This window comes from Erpetoichthys calabaricus, chromosome 13 (genome assembly GCF_900747795.2).
Source record: "Erpetoichthys calabaricus chromosome 13, fErpCal1.3, whole genome shotgun sequence".
Taxonomy (NCBI): domain Eukaryota; kingdom Metazoa; phylum Chordata; class Cladistia; order Polypteriformes; family Polypteridae; genus Erpetoichthys; species Erpetoichthys calabaricus.
The window spans coordinates 139254591-139272122 of NC_041406.2; the positions used below are offsets into that span (position 1 = coordinate 139254591).

A 17532-nucleotide genomic window follows, 5' to 3' on the forward strand; every position below is an offset into this window, starting at 1 on the left:
TGCCTTTCCCGAGGTTTCTTCCATTTTTTTTTCCCCTACTAAGGTTTTATTTTGGGAGTTCTTCCTCATCTTCTTAGAGAGTCAAGGCTGGGGGGGCTGTCAAAAGGCAGGGCCTGTTCTGACTTTGACTTTGGGCTTTACTAAATTAAATTGTATTGTATTGTTATGTGTTAACATGAGGATCTCCTGCTGGTCTGTTCAAATACCTTGAAAAGGTCAATCATTTTCCATGGGGTGCTCTTATATTTTAACATAACTGTAGTTTATGGGGCTGCATGTTAAATTAGAATTAGAATTGTGCTGTCACCCTCACTGTAAGTTACCTGGCATATTATTATCACAGAGAACGACAATTCACAATTCGAATTTCATTCGATTTTTTTCTTTAGCTGTCTTTTCCATTTTTTTCTGAACCCTTTTCCTGCTGCTCATGTTAATATTTGCTTATGGTTGTACTGTACTTGAGCCTTCTCGGGTTGAGTAAATAAGGATACCTCGGATGAGAAAAAAAGAACACCGCTGTAAATGGAGTCCCCTAACGATTTGTTTTAAAGAAATGTTAATTCGCAATCTGTTCTGTAAGGTAAGTAACTTTTGTACAAAATTATACACTAGAATTCCATCATTCTGTGTATGTTTGAGCAATTTTTTTTTATGTTTGATTTGATACACTTTATTGAGGGGTAATTGTCTTTTTTTTGTGTTACCTTTTGGAGGTCTGAGTGCAGCGTCCGCCGTCACGCAACGCCCCTGAAGCAATGTTTGAATGAAAACTCACAGTTTTGTCAAGTTGTGGTAGTCCGAGTGTCACGTGGACAGACGAGAGTGACCTTGTCCCTTGTGTGTCGTCGCTCTTCAGCTCTACGTGGATCCCCCGTCGTGTAAATTGTTGTTCACGCAGTGCAGACTCGGAGAGCTGAAGCAGATAACTGGAGAGTCTCCGGTCAGTCCCAGTCTATAATCCGAACACAGTCAGTGACGGTCACAACACAGGAGATGATTTAGTTTTTGATTTATTGCAAGTAAAAAAAAAAAAAACCTCATTCACATTTCATCGCCTTCGCCGTTTCCCAATTCTTAACATTCTGTTTCACAATAAATCCCTGCTCAAAATTATAAAAAGTACAAAAAAGTACAAAAAAATGCATGCAACGTCCAATCAAACCATCCCCACGTTCCCCGTAGCTTTCACTGTGCAATGAATTCTGCTACAACATTTTCACATCGCTTTACCGCAGAGCACACAATCGATATTTTTAAATTCGTGTAGATGAGAAGAAGACAATAAAGTGTCATTTTCAGTAGATCTTACCACATGTTTTTTTCACTGAATTACTCACTTAATGCAAAACTTACAAAAGTAAAGTGAATATTAACGTATGCGCTTTTATAAATGATAGTTGGTGCAATTCTTGTCCTTGTATGTTACACAGTAAACCTTTGATGCAATCACAATGAACTACAAGAGTGCGGATTCTTAACTTAGAACGTCGGTTATGTTTAAAGGTGGCACTTAACACTCCAATAACCAAGAAATATTTCATAATGTAATCGGTGATCACGTAACATGATTTGAAATCGAATAATCAATCTGAGTGGCGTCTACATCAGCCTGCGTTGATTGTGAGCAATGGATGAATAAGTTGAGCTCAAGCTTGACTTGGCATGGCACCCACTTGGTGGGTACTGCATGTCCCTCTCAAAGCCCCTTACGCTCGTAAGTCCAGTTGCTGGGCCACGTGCAGTGGAGAGCACCGAAGGGTTGCTGTCCATCTTCTCGAACTCTTCTAAGCACAATATAATGATATGTCTCTCTTGTTTTTTCCTTTTTCGAGTTCAGTTCATTATTTACAAAAATCTCATCCGAGTCCTCCTCCATACTGTACATGTCACCCTTTATAGGAAAATCCACAAATAAATATACACAGCTCCTTAAGCGTGACTCTTAGTACTTGAAAAGGTTGATGAAGTCTTGTGGTGCAACAGGAATGCAGCAGGACTCTGTGTTGTTAGCCGTACAGGGGTGGCAGGAATCCTAGAGGTGATAATGGAAAAATAAATAAATAAATGAAGAATTCCGATGATTTACCACACAAGAAGGAATCTGTTCATCCATACTGTGAACCTGCTCCACCACAGGGTTGACCGGCAGCATCAGGAATCAATGGCAGTAGGGACACAAGTCTAGTGAAGGGCAGACTCACAATGGCCGAGAGACTTGAAGGATTTGGTATCATGGGAAGGAATTAGAATTCCTGGGGAAATGCAGGAATAGATTACAAATTCTGTGTAGGAAAAGCATTGTCCACGAAGACCATGTGAGAAAAGAACGGGGGATAAAAAAGACACGAGGGTGATTTTTGACATGAAGTATGATCGACTACGAGCTACGGCAAAGGTGTGTGAACGGTAATCAGATGAGGATTGGGCCGGATGATGGAGAAGGAACGGCAGATCTGCACGATAACGAAACAGGCGAGGAAAGGACTACATGCCAAAGGAGGAGTGCTAGCATGAAACGAATGAAGAGGAGAAGTCAACGTGGAAAAACATGGCATTAGATGAATTGAAACCTTTAAACAGAAGTGAATTGGCGTGAAGAGATTTCTGTATAAAAATGAAGTTGGGTGCACAACATTACTCGTCATGTTAAGTGATACTGCTATGTACAACTTGGCATTCGAGTCTACTTTTGCTCCTAACCCATCTTAGATGGGTAGCCCACCTGGTATAACATAACAGTGTTTCTCAACCCAAAAGTAGGGTGCGGGCTGCCGCCGGTAGATCACGAGCTGCTAGTGTTTATAATGGACGTGGGTCACCATTCCGACGATTGCACTCTATTTCCCATTCGGTAGGATCCCCAGTAGTTGTCCCCCTGTTTTAACGATTGTGTTCTAATCACAAAGGGGAACCTCCCCCTGCCTGATGGTCACCAAAGGGGGGGGGGGGGGAAGGTGAGTCGTGAAGACACTGACATTGAATAAAGTGGGTCGCAACACCAAAAAAGGTTGAGAAACCCCATAATATAACACACAATACGAGATTTTGCTCTGGAAATTTAGGACAAGTTCTCCAGAACTGGGACTTGTGGTATGGAAACGAGGTAAGGGGTAACGTCGTGTTTTCCATTCTTGGAGTTTTGTATTTGAATCCATCCTTGCTAATCACGGTGCTGGAGAGAGGCAACGTGTGGCATGTTATCTGGACAAGGAAATAAGATCGTCACCATCTCATACAACCGATGCCCATCATTAGACCGGTGCACCCTCAAGAAATGGTTCCTACCTTATACCTGATGCTGCAGGGATAGGCTTCGGCTTCAACTCTAAATTCAAAAATGGATGTCTTCTATATAAGTATTCTGTTAGGAGCTGCCATCTGTCTTGGAGACACCAGTCCACCGTATGGTACACTCGCGCACATCACACTCCCAAACTCACACTGGCCCGGTTTAGAGTTGCCAGTCAACCTAACCAGCACATGACTGGCATGCGGAGAGGACATGAAACAGACAGCAGTGACCGGGGTGGGCACTGAATTGCGGGAGCCTGGAGAAACACTTACCTTCCAGAAGAGGATGTGGCAGTGGGTACAGAAGACGAGGGTGTCTCCATACTGTTCTCTTCTCGGGTAACATCTCACCAGCTTAAAGTACATCTTCTTCCAGTCCAGCTGACCCTTTTCATTTACAATCAGACGCTTGCATATCTGTGGACGTTGACAGAAAACATCACATCTATGAGCCTTCATCATCTCGCAGGTGGAGACGCTTTGCAGAATCACTCATACTAAAACGGGGATATTCTGGAATGGGTGTGCTGGAAGACAAGGGTGGGTACTCAGGGAGGTTCTCTGACTCTAAGATTAGTAATATATAATTCGCACCATACATAACTGCCTGGGATTCGCTGAATTTTTCCTGAAATTAGGAACATCCCAGGGACTATTTGTCCATGTTAACTGGGATCCTCTGAGGACCTTTTTACAAGGTGAGGGCCTTCAGGAACCCCCAGTGTGGCTACATGGACGTTCTTAGGGGCTACCAACAGAGACAGAAACCTGACTAGGACTTGGGATCAAGATATCTGGACTTCCTTTATCAAGGAAGTGTTGATGTGGATCGGCCTACTTAACACAGGACCTTAAGGTCCTCTTCTTGTGCAGGTACCTGCCGATCTGTGAAATGATAATGGCAAAGCTTCTTCCACAGCAGCCTGTCCTCCGAGAGCTTGTTCAAGGATGGAGACACCTGCCCCAGGCTGACGATATCCCTCCCGTCGGATAACCGCTGCATGATGTTCAGCTGTAAGCACACAGGAAGGTCTGTCAGGGTCATCCCTGCCGGGTTTGGCTGCAAAACAGAGACATGAAGGAGTCGTCAGGACGTCTTTCAGATACAGGTGGGTTCCTCCATAGTCTGTATGTTTGGATTTTTGACATGTTCTTCATGGAAATATTTGACATTTGTAATCGGCCCACTCCACAACTGGGATACGATTTAAGAGCCGAGTATATGAGAAAACTGATGGCAGCTTTATATTATGAATGGACACAATGGGAGGGCAAAGGGAGAGCAGACTACGATAAAAACTGGAGCGGCCGTCACTCTGTGCCACCCTTATGTCGTATCACATTAGGAGAGAATTTTAGACAATCCTCTTTAATAAAACCCCTGTGTGCGTCCAGTGTCCGTGTGTGTGTGTCTTCTGGTGAAGTGCGCATGCGCGGGGCATGGTGCGATACTTCAAAGCAGATGCTTCAAAGGACGCCTGACGTGTCACACAAGACAGAGAGGGTGGGACCTATAAAATATCGCGCGGCAGATCCAATCGGATTTCGGTAAATGAGGTAAGACCTAAAACAGAAAACACGAAAAATCCAATCGGGTACTGAGACGCGGAGACCAGCTTCCCCGTTGTTGTGCAAGTGTTCACTCTGAGGACGTCAGAGTTGCGATTAAGAAGCTCGGCCCAGTAAAGTGTAACGTGTCAGTCGTTGAAGGGGTTTTCCTAAATATACGAATTTTCATGATATTACAGTATGATGACTTTTGAAAGTAGATTTATTTTCGCGCATATTACATCAGCTGCTGGGGAGAATCTGCTGATTGCTCACCGTTGTGACAGAAAATTAAACGCATATTACGGACAGCAAAGCCAGAATTACAGGCATTTTACAGGAAAAATTTAATGAGGTAAAAGGTCCCTTGCCATTTAATATAGACTGTTCCTACTAATGTTTATGGACTACTGTTCTAGCGCCCATTATTGTAATGGGCTTAATGTCTAATAACAGTATAATATACTATAATATTTAATCTAACTTGGTGGTGTAACATCCCAGGTCCTCCCTGCATGGAGTCTGTGTGGATTTCCTCCATCTGCTCCGGTTCTGTCCCCAGACGTGCACGTTAGATGGATTGGCGATGCTAAATTGGCCGTAGTGACTGTGTGTGCTTCTGGGTGCTCACCCTGCAATGTACTGGCACCCCTTCTAGGGACTGTTTGTGCCTTATGCCCAGTGCTTGCTGGGGTTGGCTCCAGCTGCCCAGTAGTTCTGGTCAGGATAAGCAAGTTTGAAAATGACTGGCTGATGAGAGGATAATACTGTATAATATACAGGTTGGTACAGTGGTGCTGCCTCATGGATTGGAATCCCCCCCACTGTCTGTGTGGCTTCCCTCCAGATTCTCCTCCCGCGTGTCCCCAAGATGTGCAGGTTTGGCTAACCTGTGACGTTACAAACGGCCAAAAAATGAGTGTGTGGGTGAGTGGGCCCTGCAAAGAAGTGGCACCACATCCAGGGCTGGAGCGTGCCTTGTGCGCCAATGCAAGCCCTCTGTGACACTGAACTGGCATAAGCAGCTCTGACCGTGTTCTGCTGTACTATAAGATAATGTGAAATGATTTAATGTATTCCTGTGAAGGACTGGCGCCTCAACTAAATTTCTCTTGTGTCCAGTGCTGCCTGAATACTCTACAGCTCCTGTGACAATGGACAGTGACAAGATCAGGACTGTGCCCTGCCTTGTGCCCACCACTCCTGAGGATTGCTTCAAGTGACCCTAAATTGGATTAAACAGGTTTGAAAATGTTATTCCATGTAATTGTTAAGCTATGTTAGAACAAAATAAAATCGACTAGAATGGAATAGCATAGAATAGAGGGTGACAAAGTGACTTCTGCTGTATCGAATCAAACAAGTTTGATATTGTTACTTTGTGCCTTGTCATGTTAGAGATTAGAACAGAATGTGGCATTTGTGGTTGATACTCCATTGGGTTAAGCAAGTCAGTCCTGCCATTGCATGTTAGGTTATGACAGAATAGAATGTGGCACTGTGACAAAGAGGCTTCTACTATATTGGACCAAGCAAGTTAGAGATTGTTATGTCTTGTCATGTCATTAGAATAGAATGCGGCATTTGTGACTTGTACGATATTGGATTCAGAAAGTTTGAGAGTGTTATGTCTTGTCATGTAGTATTAGAATAGAGGGTGGCACCGTGGCAAAGTGTCTTAGGTTATACTGGACTAAGCACCTTTGAGATGTCATGTTACACAATATCATGTCTTGTCATATTATGTTAGAACAGACTCAAATAAAATGTGGCAGTTGTGGTTTATGCTTTATTGGATTAAGCAAGTTTATAGATTGCCTGCGGGCAGCACGGTAGCGCTGCTGCCTCGCAGTTAGGGGCCCTGTGGTTCGCTTCCCGGGTCCTCCCTGCGTGGAGTTTGCATGTTCTCCCCGTGTCTGTGTGGGTTTCCTCCCACAGTCCAGAGACATGCAGGTTAGGTGGATTGGCGATTCTAAATTGTGCTTGGCGTGCTTGTGTGTGTCCTGCGGTGGGTTGGCACCCTGCCCGGGATTGGTTCCTGCCTTGTGCCCTGTGTTGGCTGGGATTGGCTCCAGCAGACCCCCGTGACCCTGTGTTCGGATTCAGCGGGTTGGACAATGGATGGATGGAAGTTTATAGATTGCTATATCTTAATAATAATAATAATAATTTTTTGCATTTATATAGCGCTTTTCTCACTACTCAAAGCGCTCAGCAATTGCAGGTTAAGGGCCCAACAGAGCAGAGTCCCTATTGGCATTTACGGGATTCAAACCTGCAACCTTCCGATTGCCAGTGCAGATCTCTAGCCTCAGAGCCACCAGAATAGAATAGAATGTTGTGGTTTATACCAAATTAGATTCATCAAGTTATAGATTGCTATGTCATGGCATGTCGTGTGCCATTGCATATTATGTTAGGACAGAATAGAATGTGGCATTCTATATTTGTTCACAAAAAAATAACACAAGTTCCATTGCCTCTGTTAATTTTATTGAACAATAGGTTATGATTTATGCCACAAATATGTTATATAAAACAATGTTGTTATTATTATTTGACCCCCCTACAAAAACGGGGATGGATAGATGGATATTTCCCCCCCCAACCCCCCTTATATTAGCCATGGTGGCGTATTATAGAAGAAGATAGAGGGTGGCAAAGTGTCTTATGTTACAAAGGATTAAGCAAGTCTGAGATTGTCATGTCTTGTGATGTCGTGTCATATGTCACTGCATAAATACCTCCTGTGTTTATAAAATTGACATTGTTGGCTCGTGCCATATCCCTGTGACACCTTCTCCAGGTTTGGTTCTGGTTTGCAGTAAAGAGATGGTGGGTTCACGTCCCGGGTCCTCCCTGAGTGTTAGTGCTTTGAGTAAAGTGCTATATGCATGTAAAGAATTATTATTATTATTATTACACTTAATGGTGCTGAGATGGCTGTGGCTCCGTATGACCCCTAAAAACAGATTAGAATGGTTCTGACGATGGGTGAAATGAATATTAAACAATCAGCTCCCCCCCCCCCGAGCTCTCACCCGTGTTATCTGGATGTTATTCAGCTGCTGCTGCCACAGGAGGATGTTCTGCATGCGCTGCACCCACATGTTGATGTTGCCCACCAGCACAGATTTGCCCATGCCCTGCACCAGGCTACAGAGGGATCTGTAGAGGCTCTGAAGCAGTTCCCTAATGAGGCGGATATTCTGCTGATCTTCCAGAACTGTCAACACAATGAAAAATCTCCATTTATATTTAGCTCCCCATCATTTATAAAGGCAGTCCTAACATTTATAAACAGAGACCCGCTCAGGACACTCTGTTCACATTCAAGCACTCCTATCATCTTCTAACTAAGACAGACTTTGATGTTTTGAACTGCGGAGCCCCCCACAGGACCTCATTGTCACACCACGCTGTATTTCGTGCTTGTGATGACCTGAACTCTGCTAATGTTGTCTCGTTGAAGTTTGTTTAGGTGGAGTTATGAACCGAACGGAATGAATAACCCGGCACAGCACCACACTGTTGGCCTTTCGCTGGACATCCTCGGACATTTCAAACTTCATTTTCAGATGAACGCGTAAAACAAAACCTTAAAGATAAGCAAACGTGAAACTGCTGGCGGCTCCGCTGGCCTTGTTTATCTCCATATGACAGCGCGGCCACGGACACGAGGAGCTGGAGCTCGGCCTGCACTGCCGCTTGTCCAAACACACAGAAAGGGAACATTTCTGCTTACAGCTTCGAGAGGACTGCACTCCATCTTACATGTCAACACTTCACACAAATATTTAGGAGACGGTCTGGGGGGTGCTGCTGCTGTCTCGGACCGCGTAGTTACGTACACCTCGCTGCTATTTTCAGAGCAAAACCCCTCATTACCTTTCTGCACCACCTTCTCGAGGATGTTCATGTAGTTCTTCTGGGCGATTCCGCTGAGCGAAGTGAGCTGGGATTTTGCGATAAGCTCCAGCAACTGAGAAATGACATTAAGAAAAAGAAACAATAAGCAAGAGCTAAAGACACCTCTTAATAAAGACAGACACGCTCCTTGTTAGACAGTCAACTCATTTTTTTTAGAAGTCAGGTGTAGGAGATCTCCAGTGCAGAAATCCTCCACCCGATGTCAGAAAAGCATTTACTAAATCAAAAATACTCAGATATTTAATTAACGGGAATGCGAGAGTCGGCCACAGCAGTTTGAGCTGATGGAGAGCAAATGTGCTGACAAATATGAAAGGCGCTATAACAGATAGAGATGTGAAACGCACTATATGGTAGATAAGTAGATAATTTAGTGTAGTTGGCAGGATTAGATAGATAGATAGATAGGAAAGGCACTATGAAAAATAAACAGATGAAAGGCACTATATTATAAATAGATAGGTAGTGTTGTGCATGAACGAGTTCAAAAGGGCGCATCCATTGAACAATCTCATTTTTGTAAGAGCGGTGAACTTAACGTAACGTATTTGCAAGTGAAGAACTTGAACGTGAGCTCATTCAATTTTAGGTGACATTCTGGATCTGGTTTAGGCCCAAACTAAACGTTTTGCCTTACCTTGTAATGTAGGGGTGGAGCGGAATACGAATGCAGTAGTCAGATAAGCACAAATAGTGAATTTTTACAAATATTTATTTCATACGAATGTTTTCCCATTTATTTGTATTCGGGGGAAAAAAAACAACGTCAAATCAAATCGGCCGTGTCTGTGTCTGCCTGCTTGTGCTTAAGCTGCACCCCAACTGACACGAGCACGCGGTGAAGCTCCGCTTTCACTTTTAGGAAAATTTTGGACTTTGTGAGGCCATTTTATATTTTTCCCCGTTGAATATGCAATAAGTGATGCGAATTTTGACTAGCAGTGTAATCGGTTAGTTCACCTACCTCCACGCTGGATCAGCAGTCACCATTTGTGTCACATGGTGGGTAATTCCTATGTATACTTAAATGTATTTAATTTCTTTTTTGACCGGGAGGATATTAGCATATATAGTTGTATGTTTTTGTTGCTAGTTGTAACTTGATAAAAGTCTATTTAAATAAAAAAGTCTTCATAACCATTGTATTTTATTCAAGAACACTGTAATAGTCTAATATAAGGCATGCAAAATTGAAGAAAGTAAACTCAAGGGTCATTTTCTCTCATTCCTGAATTGGTTCAAAATTTAAATGGTGAACTCTGAATGTGAATGTATTCATTTGAATCTGTGTGAATTGAACTTTGAGTGAGTCCTTGTGAGCTGTGAACTTGCACAACACTGTAGATAGATAAATAGATCAATAGAGATGTGAAAGGCACTATATGATAGACAGACAGAAAAGTGCTATGTCATAAATAGATATGAAAGGCACCGTATAATTGATAGACAAAAGGCACTATATGATATAAAGAAAGGGTGCTATGATAAATAGATAGATATGAAAGATAGATAGATAGATAGATAGATAGATAGGAAGTGTGCTGTTTAGTATTCCAGTTTCTTTTCAAATGCCAAGGAAGCCCAGCTGAATGAATTGTATTTTGCCCTACGGTGGTCTTGATGCACCTCCAGGGTTCCTTCCTTCACATGATGATGTAAAGGAAGGCTAAGGCTCTCCATAATGAATAAAGAATGTAAAGGAAGGCTAAGGCTCCCCTTAATGAATAAAGCATCTAAGACATCTGATAGTTGAGGGGAGGCCACGTCGTGTCGTGTTGTGTTGTCTGTCGGCCTGTGCCGGCTGCTCATCCCCAGATGAATGACTCTCAGCACTGATGGCACATTTAATCGTGTAAATGCTGGCCTGCATGTCTGTACTGTACTGGTGATTAAGTTGCCTTTATTAGCCCTTTCCTGATTTTCATTATTCTAATATTTTGACACTGAATGCTCAGCATATTAGATAAACAGCACCTGAGTGAATGTGTAACTTATGTTATTTAGGTTTATTTCAATATCTAATTAAAAAAAAGTTATCAAGCACCAACTAGCACTCTGTGAAAAAGACACCACCAAACCAGTTATGTCTTCCCAATTAAAGGAATAATTTGAGTCATACTCCACATAAAGCTCACTTATTCTGACCCTTACTATCCAAGTCAAGTCGACAGCACAAACACTCAGACAGCCAGGACACGAGCGTCCGCTCTTTAAAGGTGCCAGCGCCAGACTCACCCTCACTATGTAGTTAAATCTTCTGGAATCCAAAATTGCATTTGAGAAATCTAAACGGTTGAAGGCTTCACCGAGGGTGCAGTAGCCGTGACGCTGAAAAGAAAAGACACAAATAATCAGTGAGAGTTACTAGGAGAGAGACTGCGTTAAAGACGAGGGCAATGGCGTTACCTCTTTGGTGCTCTCCTTATGCACGTATATCCATTTATCTCTGTAAAAGTCTACAAAGAAACAAATCAGAACGATTCATATTATGTATATGGCTTGTGCTCCAAACATGACAATATTTACAACTGAATTGCACACACACATCTTAACACGTTACTCCTGATTGTCCTTGATTCGATTCAACTCAAACTTTAATTCCATTACTGTTTTGAAATATTTCTAGTTATCGAAAGTCCATCTCTGATTTTTCACTACAATTTATGATTCACGTGTTCACTCTAGCAACGTGTGTGTTTATCGGTTTCCCAATTCCCGCCGTTCTCTATTTGAGGTTGATTTGTGTCACAAGTGTCGAGTCTTGGCTATTGCTTTTCTGACTTGCTGGTTACGACCCTCCACTTCTTGCTGTGATTACAATTTATAATCCCATTCCTTTTTTTTAACTAAATGTTGACACATTAAATAACGTTTATAAATGTCTATTTTGTGTTATTTTGTTAAAGTTTATTAGAGTTGGTTATTTTCTGCGTTGATTTGTTTAGACGTTTATTTTTATTTTCATATTGCTCTGTTCTTTGTTTATATGACACTAGTATCGCATCACGTGACTGCAGTTCCCTGACATCACTGGAAATACGAAGGCATATCTGTTGTGAATTTTTTTCTTCGGTTGGATAAAGAAAACAGCTTATTAGTGTCAGTTTCTACTTCAAGGTAGGCTGAGCGTCACGCCTCGCTTTTGACTTTTGAACTCTTTTTTGTCTTTGACTTAGTTTCCCGGTGTGCTCATTGGTTTCAGTCGCCTTCCTGGTGATCTTTTTTGCTCTTACTCAGCTTTTCCTTACGATTTTTTGTCTTAACATTACTATCTCCTGGTCAGTTCAGGAGCGCACAAAAACCTTTTGACATGTGCGTATTTTAACAGCCGTGCGGTCACTACAGTCCAGTCTACCAGAAACATTACTCTCTCCATTCTGCATGAAATTGTGAGATTAAGTTTTTTTTCTCGGCCATCACTACTAACTACATGGGGTAAGTAACAAATAAATATCATTTTTGAGTGGCATAGGCCTTTAATGATAAGTCTCACACGTACTCCATTTCAAAGTTATTTAACTTAGTTATTCAAGAAGCCTTCTTTATTTTGCTTTTCTCCACCAGGCAAAGAAATTCATATCTGAGAAAAGTAGGACAGCAGAACCTCCACCTCAAGAAAAGAAAAACTTACATGGGAGCTTGGCGTTGTTGTTCAGAAGATCCTTCTTCCTTTTCTTGATGGCCACGCCACAGTTGAAGGTATCAAAAATATTTTCCTTGTTATTTCCTTCGCAGTTGCTATAAATGAAAACAAAGAAATTAGTCACGTCCAAGAAAGTCAGCAGTAAGTCATATTAGAAGCATCTGAAATATATAAACACTGGAGAATATAACTTGACAAATCTGCTCGAACGGGACATGTGGACCTCAAAAGCGGGGGCCCCCTTAGGTGTAGGGCCTGGGGTGGTCGCCCCACAGGATAACCGACCTGAAGCCTGGGTCACGTAGTGGAGCTGCACTGAGGTCCAGTCTCTTGTTCGATTCTTTTTTCGATATTGGATTTTGCTGTATTTGTGAGCACCTTTTCCTACTGGCTTTTGAGTATGGAATTTATTTTTTTTAATTTATAATTTTTGGATTCCTTATTTTTGATTTTTATTTTGCTACCATTATGCTAGCAAAGAGTATTTCATGATAGTGACCAGGGGGGAAAAAACGTAGTAAAAGCTGAAAAATACAAATGTGTCGAATCATGGAAGTCAAAAAACATTGCAGATAAATCCAAAACGAGAGATGAAAATCGTTTAAAACTAAGCGGGAGTCAAGGCCAGAAAAATACAACTACTGAAAATGAAATAATGATCCATCCATCCATCCATTTTCCAACCCGCTGAATCCGAACCCAGGGTCACGGGGGTGTGCTGGAGCCAATCCCAGCCAACACAGGGCACAAGGCAGGAAACAATCCTGGGCAGGGTGCCAACCCACCGCAGGACACACACAAACACACCCACACACCAAGCACACACTAGGGCCAATTTAGAATCACCAATCCACCTAACCTGCATGTCTTTGGAATGTGGGAGGAAACCGGAGCGCCCGGAGGAAACCCACGCAGACACGGGGAGAACATGCAAACTCCACGCAGAGAGGACCCGGGAATCGAACCCAGGTCCCCAGATCTCCCAACTGCGAGGCAGCAGCGCTACCCACTGCGCCACCGTGCCGCCCGAAACAATGATCGAGAAAGAAAAAAAAAAACGATTTTTATTATCCACTGATTGAGACCGGAAATGTTTCTTTCCATGACCCTTAATCGCCATCGCATCACCAATCACAAGTCATGACCTCTGAGGAGACGCCGCTAACAACGAGGGCAGCCATCCTATGGATGGTGGAGACAACATGGCGGCTGAAACAACCTCAATAAAGGTACTTAATTTCAAAAAACTGCTGTGAGGAATCGGATTTATGGGTTAGGTAACTCCCCACCAAAACAAGGGTGAGAACCCCGCAACTGAAAGAGACCGAACTTGATTTGCCCCCACTGGAAAAATAGCACAGTGCCAAATAAAGACACGGGAATTTCTGAAATATACAGATTCCTAACAAGTTTTGTGGTCGTTGTATAAATCTCTAAATCTAAAGCAACACTCGGTTTGTTATCAGGGCCAGGGGTTTTACAAGTCCCTCTCCTCAGTTATGATAGCATTGGCGGTTTAACACACTAACCGCTGAATTTGAGTTAACTTGTAGTAGGAATTCTATAGAGGGATGCAATTTATGAGTTATCCTGTAAATTGTCTTTGGGGCTGCAGTGCCAAATACGAGCGGATTGGTGGGTAACACCTGTAAACAGAGGAAAAGAGACGACTCGAACACGTTCGACCCGACACGAGCCGCTGCAATCAGATATCACAGTTTCAGACTTGAAGGTTGTGGTGGTGAGTTGCTAATTGTTGAGATATTCAGATGGTTATGGTTCTACATATCAGAATATCTTGTCATTGTAACAAATACAACGAAATTAGGTGCAGTCCCTGCAGTGTCGAAAAAAATAAATGTAAATAAATATAATTACTTTTGGGAAAAATTAATGTAATCCAAATGATGGCTGAAACCGAAAGTGAAATATTCTCTTTTGTGATATGAAGATGACTTTTCATTGCCCACTCTCTGCAATTTACATGTGTGACTTACAGATATGCTCATATTTGGCACAAATAACTCGCCCACCACATGTTCAATTTTCAAAGTCTTCCCTATCTTTTTTTTTTTTGGGCCTATGCAGGCCTTAAGCCTTCTTCTAGGCTTTGGGGTGAAAGCCCACACCCTTTGACAGCAGACCTCCATGGAGCTTTGAGGCCTACTTCTCCAAGCCCAGTGTCACGAGCCAGCAAGAATCCTAACACCCCATACCCTCAAGTTCAAGCATTCTTGACAAATTCGGTGTCCCTTTCCTCAGTAGTTGGGCGTGGGATCCAAAGTATTAAATGTGTTCAGCTGTTGGTTGTGTTTACTCGCTCGCCAGCCATCTGTGAGTGGTCATCAGCGGCAGAAGGTCATATCCCAAACAAATCTATTTTTATCCAACGGACTTAAGCAACAGTTATTAAAATCGGAATAAAAATAATTGGATGTAATGTGAATAGCGGGGCATTATCTCCAGCAGTCAAAGGGATGAAATGCCCGGGAGGACTTTAATGGGGTTAACACTTTTATTGAAAGACACAGACGTCGCTTCTGGGCACCCAAAGGTTTACATTTCTCTCCTAAGCACTAAGGCCATGAAACATGTAGAATGTAATAGGAGCGGACTGGCGTCCCACCCAGGGCGGGTTCCTGCCTTGTGTCCAAAACTGAATTGGATTAAATGGACCTGAGAAGGTGGTCATCCTTGACTATTTTTATTTGTATTAGATGGCTTGTTATGAACACCCTTCCAGATTTAGCCAGTTATTTTTTTTTTTTCTTTTCCTTTCCAGAACCTTCTTACCCAGGACTACAACCGACAATATGGCACAAGAAAAGATCCAACTGTTGCTGGGATGGCAGTCTATCACTCAATACTCATAAGAAGATAAGAAATCTGACAAAGGAAGGGAGACCCTTATATCCATCAGGCTCTTTGATAGCTAAGGTCTCTCCTTATCTCGTCAAAGCCTCAGTAGTTTCAGATTTGAGTAATGAAGTGCGTCTTGGCTTCAGTCCTAAATACACATCCACAGGCATCCTCCAGTATGCCATTCACCGTTTAGTTACAACGATCAACTCTGAGGATGCTGAAGTCCCTATGCAGTCCCCCTCTACTCAAAACTAAACAGAGTTCATTCACAGTAGGACATGTCCTTAAGTCCCATGATGCACCTGGTCGTTCTCCTCCACAGAGCTTCTTGTGCTGCTATGTCTTTCGTGTAGCGTGATAACCAGAATGCCAGATGAGGCCTCACTGGTGCACACCTACTATCATAACGTCCTCCACAGTGTCACACTGGACCAGTCGCCTGGCATTTATAGAAATAGGACTGGACTGGCACCCCATCCCGGGTTGGTTCCTGCTTTGTGCCCAGCGCTGCCAGACGTCCTGTGAACCAAAATTGGATGAAGCGGATTTGAAAACAGTCCGTGTCTTCTGTCAGTGCTGACCGCATGTTACATTAGATAGTTAGAAAATGGCCGGTCTACTTCATGTGTGCCTGCCTGTACCCCAACCCAGATGTAGCCATCCTGCCACAAGACAAGAACCAACCCTGGAGGGGATGGCGGCACATCCCCTGGTATCGCCTAACACTGGAGCAGTTTTAAAATTTACAGAAATAGCACTGGACTGGCACCCCATGCCGTGTGCCCAGTGGTGCCAGACATCTTGAAAACCAGAACTGGATTAAGTGGATTTGTAAAAATTTCACGTCTTATGTCATTACTGCTTTTTTACATTACGATGGCTTTGTTATGGCATAGTTAGTGAAGAAAGGCAGGTGTAATTAATATTTGCCCGCATTGCCAATCCACATTTTGTCATCCGTCCATTACTTTCAGAACCTGCTAAGCAAGGGTCATACAAGACAACATGGCACAAGACTATAACCAGTCCTGGATGGGATGCCAGCACATCAAGGGATACTTATGAAGAGAACTGACTCAACTGAAGTCCACTCTAAGGGCATTTCTTGCCCAATGCTGCCAGCATGAACATAGTGGGCACACCAAGGGTTGCCCAATAGCAGCACCTCCAGAGCTCACTGATTCAGCTATAGCGTCACAAAGGGCAGATGCCTATCCTGGCAACCCCTGGCACAAGGCAGGAATCATCCCTGAATAGGATGGCAGCCAATTTAGTGTCACCAGTCTACCTATGAAAAGTTAGGCACAAGAACATCGGGAGAACATGCAAACTCGACTGCGAGGGAGTTCATGCATTTCATGTGTACCCCGTTCACTACGCCAGCACCTGCTTTAAAAACAATTCAGTGCTAAGGACCAAAGTACCCCGACGACTCCTAGGCAGTGCTCAGCCATTCAGCACGACTTCACAAACACTTGGAGAATGTGTGTGCCGAAAGCGTCCATGCCAGGAGAGAATGCCACACGCCCTTGGGGTTTTTAAACCTAGAAGACGCACATCAGCCCCCCCGCTGGCTCTCTGTTTTTGTTTACATTCCCAAAGGCGAGGAGCAAATTAAAAAGAAAAACCTCACAATGTATTAAAAAAGAAAAAAAAATGGATAACAAAAGGACAACTCAGATGGGCACAGGTAACAAATGCGGCTCTCTCTCTCGCGGGGCACAAACTGCACCGTCACAAGTTGTGTCGCCACTCTTTTTCCTCACAGCTCTCTTTCACCACTAACCTCTCAAAGCTCACACAGTTGTTGTCTTCTTCGTTTGAATATTTTTTCCACCCGTCTCCAGTTTTCACCCAGCTCTGCCCAGGTGATCGCCAATCCTGCCCTAGAAATGGCATGATGATGATGATGATGATGATGATGATGACGACAATAAAACAATAAAGGCAGAGGAGCTTCGGATTTAAAGTGTCTTCCAAGAATGCTGATTTTCTGTCTGCGCACGGCTGCAGCGGCTGCTGTATTTATATCTCGCCCCCTGTTGTTTCCGGAAATCTTTTCTAGCTGCTTGGAAAAAATGGCTCACCACGTGGCTTTGTTTATCATCTTACATTGTTGCTAAATGTCGCTGGCCGCGGATCCTGTTACTCTGTAGACAACCAGCTGCTGCCACTTCTCCAAAAGCAAAGCCTCTGCCCAGGTTAGGCCTGAAGGGGGTGACGAGCAGATGTTGGTGAAGGGGGAGCTCAGGGGC

At 43.3% G+C, this 17532-nt stretch overlaps 1 protein-coding gene across 1 annotated transcript; it reads right to left on the reverse strand.

Moving 5' to 3' along the window:
* Nucleotides 1–1815: 1815 nt before the first annotated feature.
* fbxo32 (F-box protein 32) lies at nt 1816–17293 on the reverse strand. The gene is made up of 9 exons (XM_028817590.2): nt 17064–17293; nt 12404–12510; nt 11179–11228; nt 11008–11100; nt 8731–8824; nt 7884–8068; nt 4172–4354; nt 3568–3711; nt 1816–2035 (listed from the first exon to the last, which is right to left on the reverse strand). Exons 1-9 carry the CDS (start codon nt 17174–17176, stop codon nt 1946–1948), a joined length of 1059 nt encoding a protein of 352 aa, XP_028673423.1. The 5' UTR covers nt 17177–17293; the 3' UTR covers nt 1816–1945.
* Between the last annotated feature and the right edge of the window lie 239 nt (nt 17294–17532).

Bases quoted from the DNA above. Each gene is read 5' to 3' on its own strand.
- fbxo32 (XM_028817590.2), bottom strand. From the start codon at position 17,176: ATGCCATTTCTAGGGCAGGATTGGCGATCACCTGGGCAGAGCTGGGTG. The intron at 12,511-17,063 runs GTTAGTGGTGAA...TTTCATTTATAG, and splicing joins AACTGTGTGAGCTTTGAGAG to CAACTGCGAAGGAAATAACA. The intron at 2,036-3,567 runs GTAAGTGTTTCT...TATCACCTCTAG, and splicing joins GCCACATCCTCTTCTGGAAG to GATTCCTGCCACCCCTGTAC.